General features: G+C 38.8%; 1 protein-coding gene across 1 annotated transcript in view; it reads right to left on the bottom strand.

The window, feature by feature from the left end:
• The window catches only part of tead1a (TEA domain family member 1a), a 38590-nt gene that overhangs the window by 19909 nt on the left and 1043 nt on the right, over positions 1–17638 (bottom strand). Inside the window, exon 2 of the mRNA XM_072435141.1 lies at positions 3192–3557. Coding sequence (XP_072291242.1) covers positions 3192–3396 — 205 coding nt within the window. The 5' untranslated portion in view covers positions 3397–3557. The remainder of the gene's footprint in view (positions 1–3191; positions 3558–17638) is intronic.

Below are 17638 nucleotides of genomic sequence, written 5' to 3'. Positions count from 1 at the left end.
AAAGACACCGGGCTCGGTTTTAATAGCAGAGTATCAGGGCAGCTTTTAAGCAATCCTGCCTCGAGTCATACCCCTTTCTGAGCAATAATGAATCAAAAGTCAATGGAAACAGCAGGCAAGAGTGAAGTCTCTACTTTGCTATATCTGAATGAAAACAAGGTATAGTTGGAATAACTGCTTTGCACGGAGTAAGTAAAGTTGAAGCTGATGTTGAACTGTGTTAGTGGTCTGGGAAGGACATTGTGAACAGGGCTTAACAAACAGCGCTGGGGTGGACTGATGATGCTACATAAAGGAGAAAAGAGATGCCATGGGCTAATCCAGTGCACGCAATGGCAGTTTGACAATAAACTCAACAACTGAATAAAGATTGGCAAAACACTTTGGAAAATGTATGTTGTGTTAAAACGTTAAATAAAACAGTTTGATAAACCCAGTAAGGGGTAAGAAATACCGAGATGAAAGTAAAATCTCAATCATCCATGTGACAATATGCTATTTTTGTAATATTGTCAGATTGTGATTCAATTTTTCCTCTGTTCTCTGGTACTACTTCTTCTCTCTGAGGGAGTGACAGATCGAATTAACCAATCACAGTCAAGTATGAACTCTTTTCAAAAAAATATTAGTATAATTATTATTAAGCTTTATTTAAATGTTGTGACCTGCAAAGTAATTGACAAATGCATGTTATAATAAAGCAGTTAAAAATAAAAAGATCATGGCAAATCATGGATTCGATCTGTTTCAATAGTTGCAAAGGGAATAGGGGAGCGGTCAAAAGTGAGTGATGTGGGTATGACGGTTCCAGCCTTCGCTTTCATAAATATGTACTAAATGTATGAAGAGTGGGGCAAAACTGAACGAAGGCTCTTGGCAATTTATGGTGAAGCAATTTGTATCCATAAGGAGGCAAGAGACAAAGTCCTTCTATATTTGAGTGGCATGAGTGCGAAGTAGTAGTCTGATATTTTTAGGGTTTTTGTGTAGCTTTATCCCAAAATGATACATCTCTGATGCATCACCTTGAGTGGAGGACAGTGATGACCAGGAAAGTGACGCATATTAAAAGTAGGGACGAATATATGATTTATAAAGTGTAGTTATAGTGTGATAAAAATCTGATCTGATCGTGATCTGGCTCAAAGAAAATCTTGATATACTTTTTTGGCATATAGCCCACTCCTTAACTGAATTACTGTTATGCTCTGAATGTAACTGTATTATAGTGGCTTGTGGTGTTTATAAAACAACCTATAGAGCTGTAGAGCTATATTGGGAGGCGAGAGCTCTAACCGCTCTGCCACCATGCACCCTGAAAGTTTTTTACAGCATAACTTTATTTTTAATTAGCATTTATTAAATCTTTTGCTATAAATTATATACTCAATATTCAATGTTTGAATATTTTTTTTAAAAACATTCACGATATTATGGAAATTTCAATATATTCCTCTCTTCTATACGCACTCAGTAATAGAAAATCTTCAAATTTGTCAAATCCATATCAATAAAAAGAGTGAGGAAGGGCATCTGGCCCAATTTTTAAATCACAGCCTGAAAAAAATCATGGCCCATTAAAAGTACGCTAAAACCAATCACTATTTATTAAAGATTTGTATTGAAAATTCCAGAGGGAAATGAAGGAAATGTCTGGAGAATGGCAGAGTATTGTGCAGAGTGCATGTAAAGTGTGAAATAAAAAAAGAGTTTGAAAAAGGCAGAGTGAAGAGTGAAAGAAGACGAGGGCGGGCGGCGCAGCTGGTGGCAGCCAGAGCACCATCTGTTCAACACTCTATTAGTTCACACACAAATACAGCGCGCTCAGACGTACAGCGCTCATTCCACCGCTTCTGATGCTCCTTCTGCATTGTCTCTGTGTCACTCTGATACGAGGGATGTCAAGATTATTTGGTCATTCAGGTCATGTTTTAGTGATTTTTGTGATTTAAGGACTTCACAGTAGTTTGGCCAAGGTGTCAATAATTGTATAAAAATGTAAACTCATGATGTGTCTTCTTACAATAATAATGACACTAAAATATATTGTGACTTTATTTATATCTGATACAAAAGATTATGAAACTTAACTTGGATCGTATGTGGTCAGAGAGAAATCTGAGCAATCACATACTATTTCCATGGCTCAAGATACTACAAAAACGACCACAGTCAATAATTCTACGCAACAAAACCATATCATAGAATTTATGAAAGAGTAATAAACAACTTTGCAACTGTAAAATTTGCACGACATTTACTCAAACATGACCCCAAACTCCCTGTCAGCCCATTCAAACATGAGCTGTGTCGCTTTATCACGCGCTAAAGTCCCACTGTCTCCTGAAGTAACTTCCAACGGTCATGCATGTCCAATACAATACAGTGGAAATGATTAATGATGAATACATTATCATTATTAGGGGCCCTGTGCTTCAAAGGCACTGAGCGAGGGCCTTCTGTGTGGAGGACCAGGCAGTAGAAAGAAAAAAACATGCACTTAGCCTCATATAACAAACGAGCAAACAAAAAGAACAGCATTTTACATAATTTAAATCAAAGGAACATGTTTTAGATATATAGTATTTTTGTGATCGAACAGCTTTGATGCAGATTGGAACTGTATAGGTTTCAGAGTGATGAAAATGTAGGACCGATGCAAAAACAATTCAACAAAATCATATGGTTTCTGAAGGTCTTGAATAAATGGAAAGGTTGTGTACATGTTTTTGTTTTTAATTTAATGATTTGTCATAATTTCGGATGAAGGGCAGTGCCTCTTATCACTTAAGAAGAGAGTCACTGTTTTTGAAAGAAAGATCTAAACTTATGATTCACAAATGCTGAGCCTTATCATTATATGTTTGGGAGCGGCTCCACAAACTTGAGGTGGAATAATGATAACGTTCTGATGCTTTTATGAAAAGATTATTTTTGTTTAATTGTGCTGACATTAAAAAAAACAGATGTTGAACTTTTTCCAGTTTTTCTTTGTGGATTTGTAACGTAATTACAGCGATATGAACCAAAAACTGCTGTGACTCTCAATTTTAAAAGGTAGAATGTTTTTGACATCGCGTGAACACAACGTAAAGAATTAAGGAAAAAAACAAATACATGGAATGCAATCAACAGGGCCCTAATTTTGAGGACTAATAAAAAAGATAGAATAATATACCATCCAGACTCACCATACATCTTGCCCTCGTCTGACAATATGATCTTCCTGCGTCCACAGGGGGGGTAGATGGCCAGCGCCTCCTGAAAGCTCTGCTCGATGTCGGGGCTCCACACTCCCTCTGGGTCTCCGTCCATGGTCTTGTCTCCTCCAGAGTCACTGAGTCTGTCCATGTCCTCCCCTGGACTCTCGCTGCCGCTCCAGCTGCTGCGCTCCATGCTGCCTGCCAACAGGTGCTAACAGCAAGCGAGAAGGTTTTTAGCTCAGGTCCAAAGAGAATCACAGGAGGACATTCAGGAAGATGGCTGGACAGTTGAAGGTGGTGGTGGGCTTCTTCAGGGGACGTGGTCAGAAGGACACGTTCCAAACAGTAGAAAATCTGAAGGAAACAGAATACACAATAAGCACTATAATTGAGTCTATTTTACAAAGGTTACACCTGGTCTAAGACCTTTGAATCTTTTTTTTTATTTTATTGACTCACTATAGATTGAGATTGTTTGGAAAATCCAGAATGATATCTCTCTCTGTATTTTTGATACAGATCAATGTCAGTTTGGTCATTGTTTTCATCTCCGTGAGTTCAGATGGGCGTGATTAGCCAATCAGGGACATGAATGGTCCATCTGTAGAAAAACATATGGCTGCTTACGAGGAAAACTGAAAATATCAGCTGGACTGAAAAACTTTGCACATTTATGCAGAATAAATGAGCCAAGCACAAAACTCTGTTAATTTGAAGTTAGAGAAGTTTGATGTTGGTGTAAATGATTAGTGACCAATGAGCTCCTGTTTGTCGCAGAAATAAACATCTGATTACACTGGAGGTGCGACAGGAGAGGTGACCAGACTCTGGAGACGTGTGTATTCTGGATCCCAGGCATGAGATTGTATCTTTGGCCCCCTCTCGTAATGGCACAGAATCTTGTTTTAAAATGGCATTCATGTGGTTGATTTTTCTTTGCCCATTTTCATCTTTATACGGCCGGCGCCGTACCGCGTTTACACAAAGGAGGAACTCATGAAACGTCTTACCCGGAGATCGTCACGTTATCCCGGCGGACATCCTAAGATTTTTATAAGAGATCTTCTACTGAGAGTGTTTTTCAAACTTCCTATAAGTTATTTGTTCTTTTCTTCTGTATCTATCTCTGTATCTACCTGCGTTGCATCAATGGAATTTCCCCATGTGGGACAATAAAGGATTATCTTATCTTATCTTATCTTACATATTTGAATATACATATTTTACTATACTATATCTACAGCTTTCTGGTTCCCGATGATTTTGTTTAGTGTATTTTTCCCTTGTAGATCTTTAACGTTGCATTAATTATACCTGCTTACGAGCAGCCACATGAAAATCATTGGTTCTTTTCATGCAGAAAATTGCCTGTATTTGAAAGCCATGTGATAGCAGCCCTACATCCCATCCACATAAGAGCAGCCATGGAGCACTACTACATGTGTGTACAGGTGGACAGCAAATGGAAAAGGCTGAAGGGTTTGCCAGCTGCTGACAATTCTTGTAAAATCCCCCACGGTAAACAGCAGGGCCGGAGTGGCACAAACACACGGCATTACTGTGCCAGCTCCTTGGGCGAACACATGTCATTTTGTCTGCTCATCTACAGTTCACACTTCCCGTGGCTAGTCAACCAAGCCCCTGCTCTCACTGTGGAGCTGTAAGCCTCATTTTTACACTCTTGTACCACAACTCGGACATGTAAATTAGCAGGCAGATTTTTGGACACATTTAAACCTTGTTCCAGCAGCACAGCAAAGAGTGAGTGAGCCAATGACTCACAATCGCATGGATCTGTTGCTTGGACTAAGGCTTGCCTTGTGCTTATTCTATTCCTCCATTTCCGTTTCCTCTGCTGGCAGCTTTTTCCTTTCAGGCAGAGAGTCATTTGCCCAACACTGAGAACCACCTTCAAGTCTGGGTTTTTTCCTGCTGCTCAAAAACATTCAAAAGTAGTAACTTAATGTAAATTGTGAGTTTGTTTTTTTCAACATTAAACACACTAAACGTACATATTAAGACAAACGTGTCCATCTATGTTCAATTACATTTGTCAATTTGTTTTACTTGAAATAGTTTTAGAATCACTGCACTCTTTGTATGTTTTACACACAAGAACCTGATGTGTATTATTTCTTCCCAGTTGAATACAGACCCATGAACTACTGTACTTTCAAAGGCTCAAAGACTTCTCTGTGAAAAGATGCTGACAGAAAAAAACTGTCACAACCAAGGCTAGATGTTTTTCAAAATCAACAAAAATGGTTGGATTTTAAATAAAAAATTGTGTTGAGTGTCATCCAATATATCAAGTCGTGAAACAAAACTCTTAAAGGGCTTCAATCTTTTGACAAGAATATAACATTAAAATGAACAGATATTTTAGCACATGTACTGTACTAGTCGTCCTTTGATATCATTGTTAAACATCTATAGATTGTATTACATGTATTTACCTATCAATGTTAGAACGTACAGTATATGCAGCAGTCTGCACTGAAACCTTTTTGAACTTCCATTCAAGATGTAAATTATTTTATATATTCAAGATGTATATCTATTTTAACTGCAGAGCTCTACAACACTATTTATTAATCAAGGTGAAATATCTTTCATGCACTAAACTTTGCCGAGAGATGGCTATTTTACTGCGCTGTGCATGGGCTATACAATGGCATTCATAGTTGAACTTTAAATATCAATGCAATATTAAATTGAATGGCCATAAGCACACAGAGGCTAACCTTCGTGCTGATGTGATTTTATAAGATGGCAGAAGTAGAAGAGATAAGTACGATAATGTGTTCATACAGGGTCTCATAGAGATACAGAGGAAATCTCATCGTTGCATGAGTACACTGAGGAGACAACTCAAACATGCTGAAACTGATAATAATGTGTGTTATTTTATTGATTTTCCATTTATAGCTAAAGTTGTGATTATTCAGCTCACATTATGATCATAACAAAAACATTATAAAAGTGACCATTTTAGATGCAAAATTAAGTATTTTTAATTGAATCTATAGTAGAGAAAATATGTCTAAATATAATGTGCTTTTTATCTGGCTGTTTTACATTAATGCAGCACGACATAAGATTCCTGTTATCGCGGCACGCCATCTGCATGACTCCATGGAGATAATTTTGCAGTATGTAATTATTTGTAATTTTCCAGGCAAAGTAAGAACATCTCCAGACGGATTATACTGTATGTCTATGGTGAATCCTATACCTGAAAAGTTACTTGTCAAGTTTGTGGAAAAACAAGCCCCCTCAGAGCAAGTTTGTCACAGTCTTTTACAGTTTTAAAAACATCCATTACAGGGAGGGCTCTGCACACCTATACGTGACAGGTGTGTAGGAGTAACCAGTTTACACGATGAAGTCTACTCACGGAAACCTTGTACCCAATAAATCCAGTCAAGAGAAACAGTGAGCGGGACTTTTACTTTCTTAAAGTTCTTAGAGTTTTAAAAACATCTATAAGGAGATACATGCCTTTATTTCAGACTATTTTTCTGACTGAAATCGTATGTGGTGAGGATTTAAGAAAGTTAGATTTGAAATAGCCGATCACAAACGTGAGGAACAGTAGTGTGTTGGACTATGTGAATGAAAGAAAATGAAGGATTTCATTGTTTGGTCATGAGCTCAGTAATCGTGGACAATCTTCACACAATTATCGTGACAGTGAAATGTGATATTGTGTCATCCTGTTGACAAGTGTCCTACTGGCCTGTTAACTTAGAAATGTGTGTTCTTTATACACATTCTAGTACATTTCAGGAGAAGCTTTTTGACTTTGACTTGACCTGGCCTGGGACGACAGGGAGAAGTTAGCTTGAGCTACAACCTGGTACAAAGCATCTCTCCTGAAAAGGTTAATGTGTATTGTGCACTGTCCTTGTCTCAATATGTTAACCCTGCGAAGAGCTGTCCCTGTCCAGGGTGAACCCCGCCTTAGGCCCAAAGTCACTGTGATAGGCTCCAGTCGACCCCTAACAGGAACAGGCGGAAGAAAATGAATGAATTGACATGGCTGGGGAAAAAAACTGTTTATTATTTAATCTCATACTGAAAAGTATCATGGCATCAATGCAATGGGAATGAAGTTACATCTTCCTGTCCTGAGTTGTTTCCACAGGGCGTCCATCACAGCGTCCGCCGCCCGCAGCAGATGGACGCTGGAGACGCATTAGTCACACGGGCATCAGCTCTGTGGACTGCTGGGGTGGGCTACAGCCGTGCCCCTGGTGCCCCCTCCACTCCCCACTCCTGCCCCTCTCTCCCTCTGTGAGGCCCAGGACCCTCCAGCCAGGACAGCAGGCTCGGCAGCGTCAGTGCCAGCCCCAAGAGAGGCCGCTCAGGGCAGGTCGCCACAGTCCAGCAGCTGCCCTGGACTCCCCTGCTCTCTGTATATGAGGTGCTTTTCTTCATTTGCCACGGTGCTCTCACATGCCCTTCACTCATGCCAGTTACATACATTAGTGTTACAGACCGTTAGAAGATCAATATTCTATTATGAAGTTCTGAGCTGACATCCAAATTCAACCTGAAGATTGAATTTCAAACCTTGTTGCCCGTCACCTGTCTCAATCATCTCTTAAAGTGCTCTATGGGGGTTTTTGCACTGTAAGAACCTTTTTCACTTCCTGGTAAGTATTTATTTTTTTGTTCCAGTCCCCATTAATAGGAACTAGAGGCTGGTGCCAAACTTGTTCAGCTCCTGTTCTGGGGCAGGTGCTTTCCAGTCAGACCAAGAGCCTTTTGTTAACACAAGTGCACAACACTGCCTTTGTTAAGAAATATGTTTCATTCATTCTCAAACGTTACTGTTCTCCTAGAGAAAATGGAATTCCTAATGAAAAGGGCTGTACTACGTAAAAAGTCAAATCTGTGCAATGCAGGCAGCTTTTAGGGAGGAAATGAGACCCCTGTGTGCTGTCTGCATCATATAATATAAAGCATTTTATTCTCTGCAAAGCAGGAAGTGCGCAGTTAGCATGCTACTGTTTGTTAGCAGACGCGCTGGCCACCGAACAGTTGTGAAAAGCGTAGTAAATAATTAGGACACTAGGATACATTTGGTAATAGAGCGATAAGTGTAAACTGCTGCAAAGAGTAAAAATCAGGTACAGCAGTACATTTAAAAAGTAGTAATTAAACTTCTGAATAAATGTGAATAATTGTGTTTTATTGTTAGTTTCATTGTTTGTTTGATCTTTTTGTGCATTACTGTTTTATGTGCGGATTTACAGTGCTCAAAAGGAGTAGGATGAAGAGAAGCTAATCCCATCTAATTAAATTGTTTTTATTTTATTTTTTATCTTTATTTTTCCTCTCCATTCTTTATCAAGAAATGAGAGGTTTTTGTTTATAAGAGTTTTGTTTATAAGAGTTCTTCTATTAAGAGTGTTTATAAACTTCCTATAAGTTATTTGTCCTTTTCCTCTGTATCTACCTGCGTTGCAACAATGAAATTTCCCCATGTGTGGACAATAAAGAAATATCTTATCTTAAATATAAAATTGCTCCACACTAAATATGATAATTTTAAAGACAATTTCAGCTACTGTCACTGTGAAGGTGAGCACGGGGGATTGGGTGCTTTCTCTGACTAAATAGGGGCTGGGGAATTATCGGGACTTATTATTGGTTGTTTCTGGTGTGGGGTCTGCCACTTACTTGTCTTCAAGGAAATGTCAATCCTTTGCCTAGAATGTTCCACAGTATGGAATTTGTCACTTGTAGTTAGTTTGACACTTCACATTTATTTTACATTTTGGCATATACTCCTTGTTTGGACACTCCAGCCTTACAGATATGTGTGTGTGCGTGTTTGTGAACCCGGGGGGCTCGTGCTTAACAAGTTGAGTGTGTTATCATGGCTGAGGCAGTACTTTCACTCCTTCCCTGTTGGACCACTCCACGGCATCTGTTTCAACTGCTTCCAACATGAGCACCGCACACATGGGTTTTATACAAGAGGATTTTCTTATAATCCTCAAAGCAAACATTGTTCCACTTGACAATGTTTTGCCATGTTCTAATGGTACCTCCAGGCACATAAGGATTTATGCTGCATTCGAGGTAATAATAACTCATTTTCTCTGCTCATGTAAAATCATCAAGAACTTTGGGCTGAAACGATGTGCTCCATTGTTTAACTAATACATATAAACAACGATGATTGAGCGTGTCTTCATTTTCTTGAGACATGTCATGGACACATCACAAACAAGGTAAAATCGCTCATGTTATTCAAACTCACTCAATGTATTCAGCAATATGAGACAAGCGTCTTGCCCCTGAAACAACCTGGTCCCTATGGGAACAGTACTAAATGCACACAACACTCTTAATGTGTTTTAACTACTATGATTTTACAGAGAGGATCCAAGGGTAGAGTTTAAGAAATGGTCCATAGATCTGGTCATTGGGACTTGTTGACAAATAGTGCTTTCAGCGGTCAGCCCTTCACACTTGGACATGAGCTCAGGTTTGAGAACGCTCACTCCCCAGTCAGTGCGGCCATATTGTGGTCAGCCGAGGTCAGGTCAGGACACAACTTTCTGACCACAACTCAAACAGGGGCATGCAAAGTATGCTCCATCCGTGCATTAACTGCTCCTTGCACTTCAATGTACCGTACTGTTGTGCACCACACTGTAGAACTGCTTTTTTGGTCAAATCAACATATTGTGATTCACCTTTTTTCTCTTGAATGCAGTTTTATGATCAAATAAAACGTATTTTCTCATCCACACCTATAGTACTGGTCAGCCTTAGCAAAACTCTGAGTGAGTGAGTGAGTGAGCGAGTGAGTGAGTGAGTGAGCGAGTGAGTGAGTGAGTAAGAGAAATATTTAATCCATTGCAAAGTGTGAAAAAGCAGATACATTTAGCTACCTCAAGTTTACATGAAAATTGGCATATCACCCACCCATTTATCACAATATTACCATACTTATAGACTATCTCACATCAAACTTACTCATGCAGATGCTTTTATTTTGCTTTGCATTGAGACCCAGATACATTGAGGTGTCTTGAGTATAAATTATTCTTCTACCATTCCCATTCAAAATCGTTCTATTGCCCTATTGAGACATCTTCAATCCCCAATTGAAACCCTACCTTGCTTAACAATTTCTAATTTAATAACACCTGTACATATTCATTGTTTTCTATATGATTCCATTTTTATAAATATATTACAAATGTATTCCGTGTGGACAGAAAAACTGCACTTTGGTAAATATTCTGTCCTGATTTTTGAAGCTGGTTGTCAGACAAAGAGAGTTATTCATGAAAATCAGTGAAAAACATCAGTGGTTGAAAAGAAACCAGATTCTCTCATTCTTCCTGTTCCAACACAACACACAGTAACACACACTTGGTGAGGACTGAGTAGTGAAGAGGCTATAATTCACAACATGCTCCACTCATTATTATGTGTCCATCTCTTCTTCAGAAGCATTACCATTTATGCACACACTCCGTAATTGGTCAGAGATTGCAGTGATACAGTGAAGTGCTTATTTCCTCCTACAAATGTGATGGTAAAAGGTTTGGGGCGCAGCTCATCTCAGTAGTTCCTACCGTCTTCTTACAGTTCGTCTGCACGTTTTACTCTCGCGGTGAGGCTTTGTGTGGCGCATGGAGGTCTAGCACTGACACTGTCTAACACACTAAGGAAATAAGCTCTGATACAAACAGGCTTACAGAGGTTACAGCAGTACCAACACCAGTTAATAGGTGTGAAGTCAGGATCACTGCGAGCGCCAGCCACACGTGGATTTGCCTCTCATCTGACTCACAGGGACAATTTAAAAGTTTGGAGGTGTAGTCCACTGTCTTTCTTTTTTAGATTTGACCGATGCTTAACTGTGAATTCCCATATATACCATGAGCAGGCCTGCTTTGACTGGCCCTGGTCCTCCTGCCTCTCTTATGGCAGTTTGCATTTCCAAGTTCAGGGTCTTGCTGACATAACAAATGTTTTCTTTATAAATAAAGTTTAATTTGCACCTGAATTATACTTTTCCTTCTCAGTCATTCCAAGTTTGTGGCGCTGTGAGACAAGGCTAGAGATTGATTAAACGAGACACAACTTTTTCTGCATTTATTTCACTTCTCTGCCCTTCTACACTGCATTTTCACATCTCTTTATGAAATGCGTTGGGTTAGGATAGAGTTATCTGCATCATGCACTGGAGATATAATTATTTCGGGCTTGGCAAATGTGCCATCTTGTGCAATATGTAATTAAAAATGTGGTAGTTCCAGGCTGTTCGGTAACCACTTTCACCAAACATGCCCAAAACATCCAGTGGCCAGTGGCTGGACTGTTAAATTTGAAATAAGATCAATAACTAAGCTTTCTATTTAGTTTATGAATTCACTGGACTGGGTCATACTTACGGATAGTTTATGGGATCTAGAATTTGTTTTGGACGACCTCACATAAATACAAATTTATCCCTCCCGTTAATGTGGAGCATAGCATGGCACCTTGATAACACAAAGGGTACGCTGAACTCTTGAGTGTTCATCCCCCACAACAATTACAGTCCATTTCCACTCGCAAAGCCTCATCCACTCGCTCATATCAAATGAATTAGCCCAAGAGCCCTGTTTGTGTCTGGAAAACATGGCCTTGTTAAGAAAAATACTTAAAGCGCCATTATGTTGTATACTTGAATCTTAGTAAATGTTGGCAAAATAGAATCAGATTGTAAGAAAACTAGATTTTGTAAAGACAAAGCGACTATGACTCATAGGGTTGAAACTAAATCCAGTCATGAGAAAATGGAGAACGGTCACTCCAGCACCAGGAGGAAATTGTGTATAAGCCATTACTTGAAATACCCTTTATAGCTTGAAAATAAATGATCTGCATGTGTTTTTGTTTTGTCACAATACTAAAATTTTAAACTCAATTTCCATACCAGAGAAAAGGTTTGATACCACTTTTTTTTTTTAACCACTGAGATAAAAAAAAGGCTCTTTTTTTAGACAATATAATGTCCTTTTCCACTCAGAATGATAGCAGTTTCTTTATCATGTGCTCTTATACTAGTAGAGCTGGGTTGAAAAAATCGATTTTCCGATTTTTAATCGATTCGCATATTAATGACCGATTATCGATTTGTACGTCCAAAGATCGATTTTTTTTGTAAATATTTTTTTTGTAAATATATATATATTTTTTTAATTAATTTTTTTTTTTAAATGTTTTGATTTTTTTTTTTTAAATGCTCAACGTTTACATTTTATACTTCCAGTTTCAGCAGTTTTAAAATAAAAATGCTTTTGGTAGCAACCGCTTTTGGGTGAATTCTTAATTATTTTCAAGCATAATAATAATGCACTGGTTAGTGTCCCAGTAGGAATCCACTGTTGCAGATGTAGTCACCTCAATGATGTCCTCCATTTATTGTCCTGGATTATCTTTCTTGAAGATAGATTGACCCTTAACCTTTTCATCAGTCTTCCATCAGTAACTACCAATACTTGTAAGATTTGCTGTTTAATATTGATATAATACTAGTTTTAATATGTTGCTTCTCTACACAGTCATGAAGTGAAGGAAACAGTTCAAATACATTTTTCATTTTTAATAACATTAACCCCCGGATCGAATCGAAATCGGATCGAATCGGAAATCAGATCGAAATCGGAGCGAAACGGATGGAATCTGAGAAATCGGAAAAAATCTATTTTGAAACGTAAAAATCGGAATCGAATCGATTCTTGAAATTTGAATCGAAACCCAGCTCTATATACTATCCATCCATCCATCCATTTTCTACCGCTTGTTCCCTTTCGGGGTCGCTCTATATACTAGCTAGGTAAAAAAAAAAAAGAAAAAAGTAAAAGCATCTATTAATAGGACTGTCACACATTTTGAAGTGTCCATGTCAAAAGCAGTATTCCCTAAAAACAAATGTAAACTATGAGCTGCCATAGCTAAATAGCAGAATAAAACACTTTAGTAGCTAGTTTACAGCAAAAATGTGCCATACAAGATATTTCTTCAACTGTCTACTGCTCAAATCTGATTAATCTGAAAAATTACACAGTCCTACACTAGAAAAGGTAGCAACAATATTGCCCCCCATAAATCTATGTATCACTTACAGAACGATAAGTTGATATAGTAATTATTGTGACCGGCTCATTGATTAGTATCTGGGCATCGATACTATTGACAAGCGCAGTGCAATGAGAAAGGAAGCTGAAACACAATAGTTAGTGAGTAAAACATTTGTCTTTTGTCGAAGCCTGAACAAAGACTACAGTAGTAATCACTGCAAAGCTTATTTGGGACAGGATTGGGGAGTGGGGCGGGGGGCTCCGAGGGGGCCTCTACTGCCCTGTGTTTATCATGTCAACTCCCCAGCTCGGGAAAGTAAGCAAGAAGTAGCTGGAAACCAGACTTCCTGCTGTGGCCAGGAAACATAGGCTTTACTCACGGACTTCCCAGGGAGCATTATTTGCAACGCTTTATCCAATTATGTCACGCTTTTTTGTTGGCGGGCTCTTATCATTCCAGATAGGTGCACACTGTGTCGAGATAACTCCAACTATCGCCTGCAACGATTCATAGCATTTTAGTATATTTTAGCCCTTAGAGTTATTCTTTTTTGTTCTGTACTTGAGCTGCGATTCAAAGTGGAAAGTGTGGTGGTAGTTGTTGGTGGTAGTTGTTGAAATGCCAGCTTGTTTGGTACGAGGTGTGTTTTTGAGGGGAGACAAATTGAGAGTACAGCACTTCTTTTAAACAGCATCTGTAGAGTGAAGCGAAAATAGATTGTTGTTCAAAAAGAAAATGCTGGAAAACTGCCAAAGTAGAAAAGGTACCAAAATAAATACTAAGCTTAAATATTAACCCCATACTCTTATGACTTTAAACTTATTCTAAATCTTATTGCCACATATCTGAATATAAAGTCACTATATTTAAGGCTGCGCAATATGTCGCAATGAAAATATAAAATTGTTATTCGAGTTGTCACAATTTGTCTTTTATTGGACACATCCTGTTGTAACTGTACTTTAGACCTCAACAAACATGTTCTAATCATGGGATTCTTCAATTAGTGTATAGATTTTTTTTTTTGAAGGGATTTTTTGGCCAGCGTGAAATGGGGATGAGATAGGGAAGGGCATGCGGCAAATTGTCAGATTCAATCTCACAACGCAGCTGTTTACATCAATTCATATTCCAGTCTTCTCTCAAACATTAACGCTCCTGGACTAATTTACAAGTTTAACATAATTGTACTTCACATTTCTTTTTTTGGCCCATAGACTTTATTAGCCAGGACAGTGCAGCGTGAAATGAGGATGAGAGTGGGGAAGGACATCCAACTAATTGCCCAGATTCATACTCATAATACTGCGGCGGCATGCGTGCTGTCCCCTCGACTACAGAGCGGCGCGAACAGAATTCTACTTTTTAAAGCTATTCGCAGTATTTTTTGCCCAAATCGCGTAGCCGAATTCACCAGCTAAAATGTCAAGACACTACAATACAAGCGTGAGTAATTCGCTTTCTTTCTTTCTTTTTTTTATACTTCTCATTGCAATCTGACACCGACTCATGTTCTGTATTGTCAGAATAATTGCTGACACAATCATTGGCGACAAATACCAAAGTACTGCTCTCACCAACTGTTGATACACTTAAACACTTGTAATTCAGCTGCTTATTCTGAAGTTTGGCATGCGTTTGGTGAGTCTCCATGACTGTTAAAGACCCTCGCAGAGACGCGGCAGAGTCCATCCAGATTGAGACAGGACGGCCGAGTCCCCTACAGCCGGGGACCCCCTGCACACCCGCCCCACTCAGGAGGACGTCTATTGTTCACCCTGAGCCAAAAACAAAGCAAGGAGCCCCCCCTCACCCCAACGAAGCCCGCCCTACACCCCGAAACACTGCGACCCCCACGGCCGCCTCTCCCGCGCACACAAACACATTTCATTACACACAGCCCGGGGTCCCTAAACTCCGACAGCTGAGGAGCAATGGGTGGTCACTGGTAGTAATCTGATTAGATATTTTTATGTCACTGCCACAGAGTCACTCATAAAAGTGAAGCTGTGATGATTAGGTCAAATCTGAAGGCACATTTGGGTTTTTATTGTCAGAGGATCTTTAAAAACTAATTTTGAAATAGAGGTGGGCAATATATCAAAATTAGACAATATTGTGAATGTTGTTTTAAAGGTATGTGACATTTGAATAAGATAAGATAAGATATTCCTTTATTGTCCCACATGGGGAAATTTCATTGGTGCAACGCAGGAAGATACAGAGGTAGATACAGAAGAACAGATCACTTATAGGAAGTCTGAAAAACACTTTCAGTAGATGCTGATACATGCTGCAAAAAGAGATGATAAAAAATATAAATATAAAAATGCTGTGTTGTAAACGTTCAAATAAGGGTATAAGGTGACTTTTGTGATATTTGATTTTTTTCTGATAATTAAGCCTCAACTCTAATGTTTGAACACCTTTCTGTTGGATTGACATAGCAATATCAGGATACTCCCTTTGTTTCATCCAGGTTTATAGTACACATTTATATCTGGCATAAGGTTCTGAGACATTACTTATGCATTGTCAGCGTAATGGCTGAATAAATAGCTCTAAAACATAAAACGTAAATGACATTGATTTAGTCATGTAATGTGTTTTCTTGCTTTTACAGAGTGGACTGAGATTATGTTGCGATGTAAAACTATGAAAATGTAATTAGCAAGAAGCAAATAAATATAGGTGAAGCAGATATAAAAGGTTAACACAAATTGTATATCCCAACAATGGAAAGATAAGTGGAAACACGCACCACCTATTTCAAAGCATATAATCTAATTGTTACTACTGCGAGTATCACCTGTTGCTTCATCCACACAGCCCATTGACACAGGGACTATTTTCAAACTAAACACTATAAATTGTAAAACCTCATCCTAGATTGTGCAAGAGAAATAACCAGTGGCATTTTGTTTGTCCTAATCCCCCTTTCGATACAATCTGTGCAGGACCGAATGCTCTTGTCCAAAAATAAAAAAAAAAGGGAGACAGCAGCAGATGAAAGCGCGGGCAGAAAAAAAAAAGCATATTGTAACAGGCTGGCCATGGCCCGGGACTAAAGCACACACGAGCCATATGGTGGTCCTCAGCGGTGACGCCTGTTGCTGCTGCTGCCACAATGGCCCCTGCTCGCACAAACACACAGCAAATGGTCGTTAGTCCGTCAGCCAGCTACACCCGGAACAAACGGCTGGGATTTGCATTCTGCGCCTCCCTTTGGTTTCTCACACACACACACACACACACACACAGAGGAACCCACTGGTGACTGGCTGGGTCCTACAGGTGCAGCAGCACTCCAAACAGATGTCAACGGACTGAGGGAGAGAAGGGGGGTGGGCGAGGGGCGAGACGAGGGTGTTTGTCCAAAGCTTTGTGCACTAGGACTAGACTGAGCTTGACACACTTCACGTCTGTAGGATGTAAACTAAAAGTGAAGGTATAGACTAGCTTTGAGTTCTAGTACAATACAAAGAATTTAAGAGCAGTTAAGAGTCTTTATAACGTGAACGCTGGTATTTAAACATTCAAGTATAAAAAGTCTGCAGTTGTAATTGACGATAATAATATAAATCATGTTTTGGCATAAATGAATAACTTTTGCTCTAATAATAGACAGACATAGATGAGTTATTTATCAGGACAAAAGACAAGTATTCAAAACTGTCTAAGGAAATACAATCTGACAGAGCATTTCTAGACATTAAAATATGTCATGTTCTATGTACAACAGTATTAAGCACCTTATTTAGTAAGGAACACTTAAGTTACAATACCACAAAGTAATGACTCAATGTTCTTAAACATTATTTAAGAAAATGAATATTAAATCCTCTGTGCACTTTCCCAAATAAATACAATATTATTTGATTAATTTTTCAGAGGGTAACAATAATCTGACTGATTTAAATGCTTCTTGAAAGCATTTTTGTCAAATTGACCGTTTCATTTGACATCTATGACCCTACAAACCATCACCTGCCGCACTTGTCTAAAACTAGTTGCTCATCAAACCATACTATATTGTGATCTACAGCAAACATAAATAATCCACTGGAGCCAATTTGATTAAAGCGTGTCCAGAAGTGTCTTCAGCACAGAGCGTCTTTCATCTGACATCTGGATAACTGTCAGCATTAACAGTTCAAGCATCAGCCTATCATTTCCTTAACACTGGAGTTGGCCGCAGAAGCCTCTTTATGTGCAATAACCCTTTAATTAATATCTAAAAGAAGAACACATAGCTATAAATGACACATTACACTATAGGCAATAAACGCACTACCAGAATATCCATTATTGTAACAAAACAAGTGCAAAAAGCT

Source organism: Eucyclogobius newberryi, unplaced genomic scaffold (genome assembly GCF_026437365.1).
Source record: "Eucyclogobius newberryi isolate DKJ021-1_F unplaced genomic scaffold, fEucNew1.0.hap1 SCAF_7, whole genome shotgun sequence".
In the NCBI taxonomy this organism is placed as follows: Eukaryota; Metazoa; Chordata; class Actinopteri; order Gobiiformes; family Gobiidae; genus Eucyclogobius; species Eucyclogobius newberryi.
This window is presented reverse-complemented; position numbering and strand designations above follow the sequence as displayed.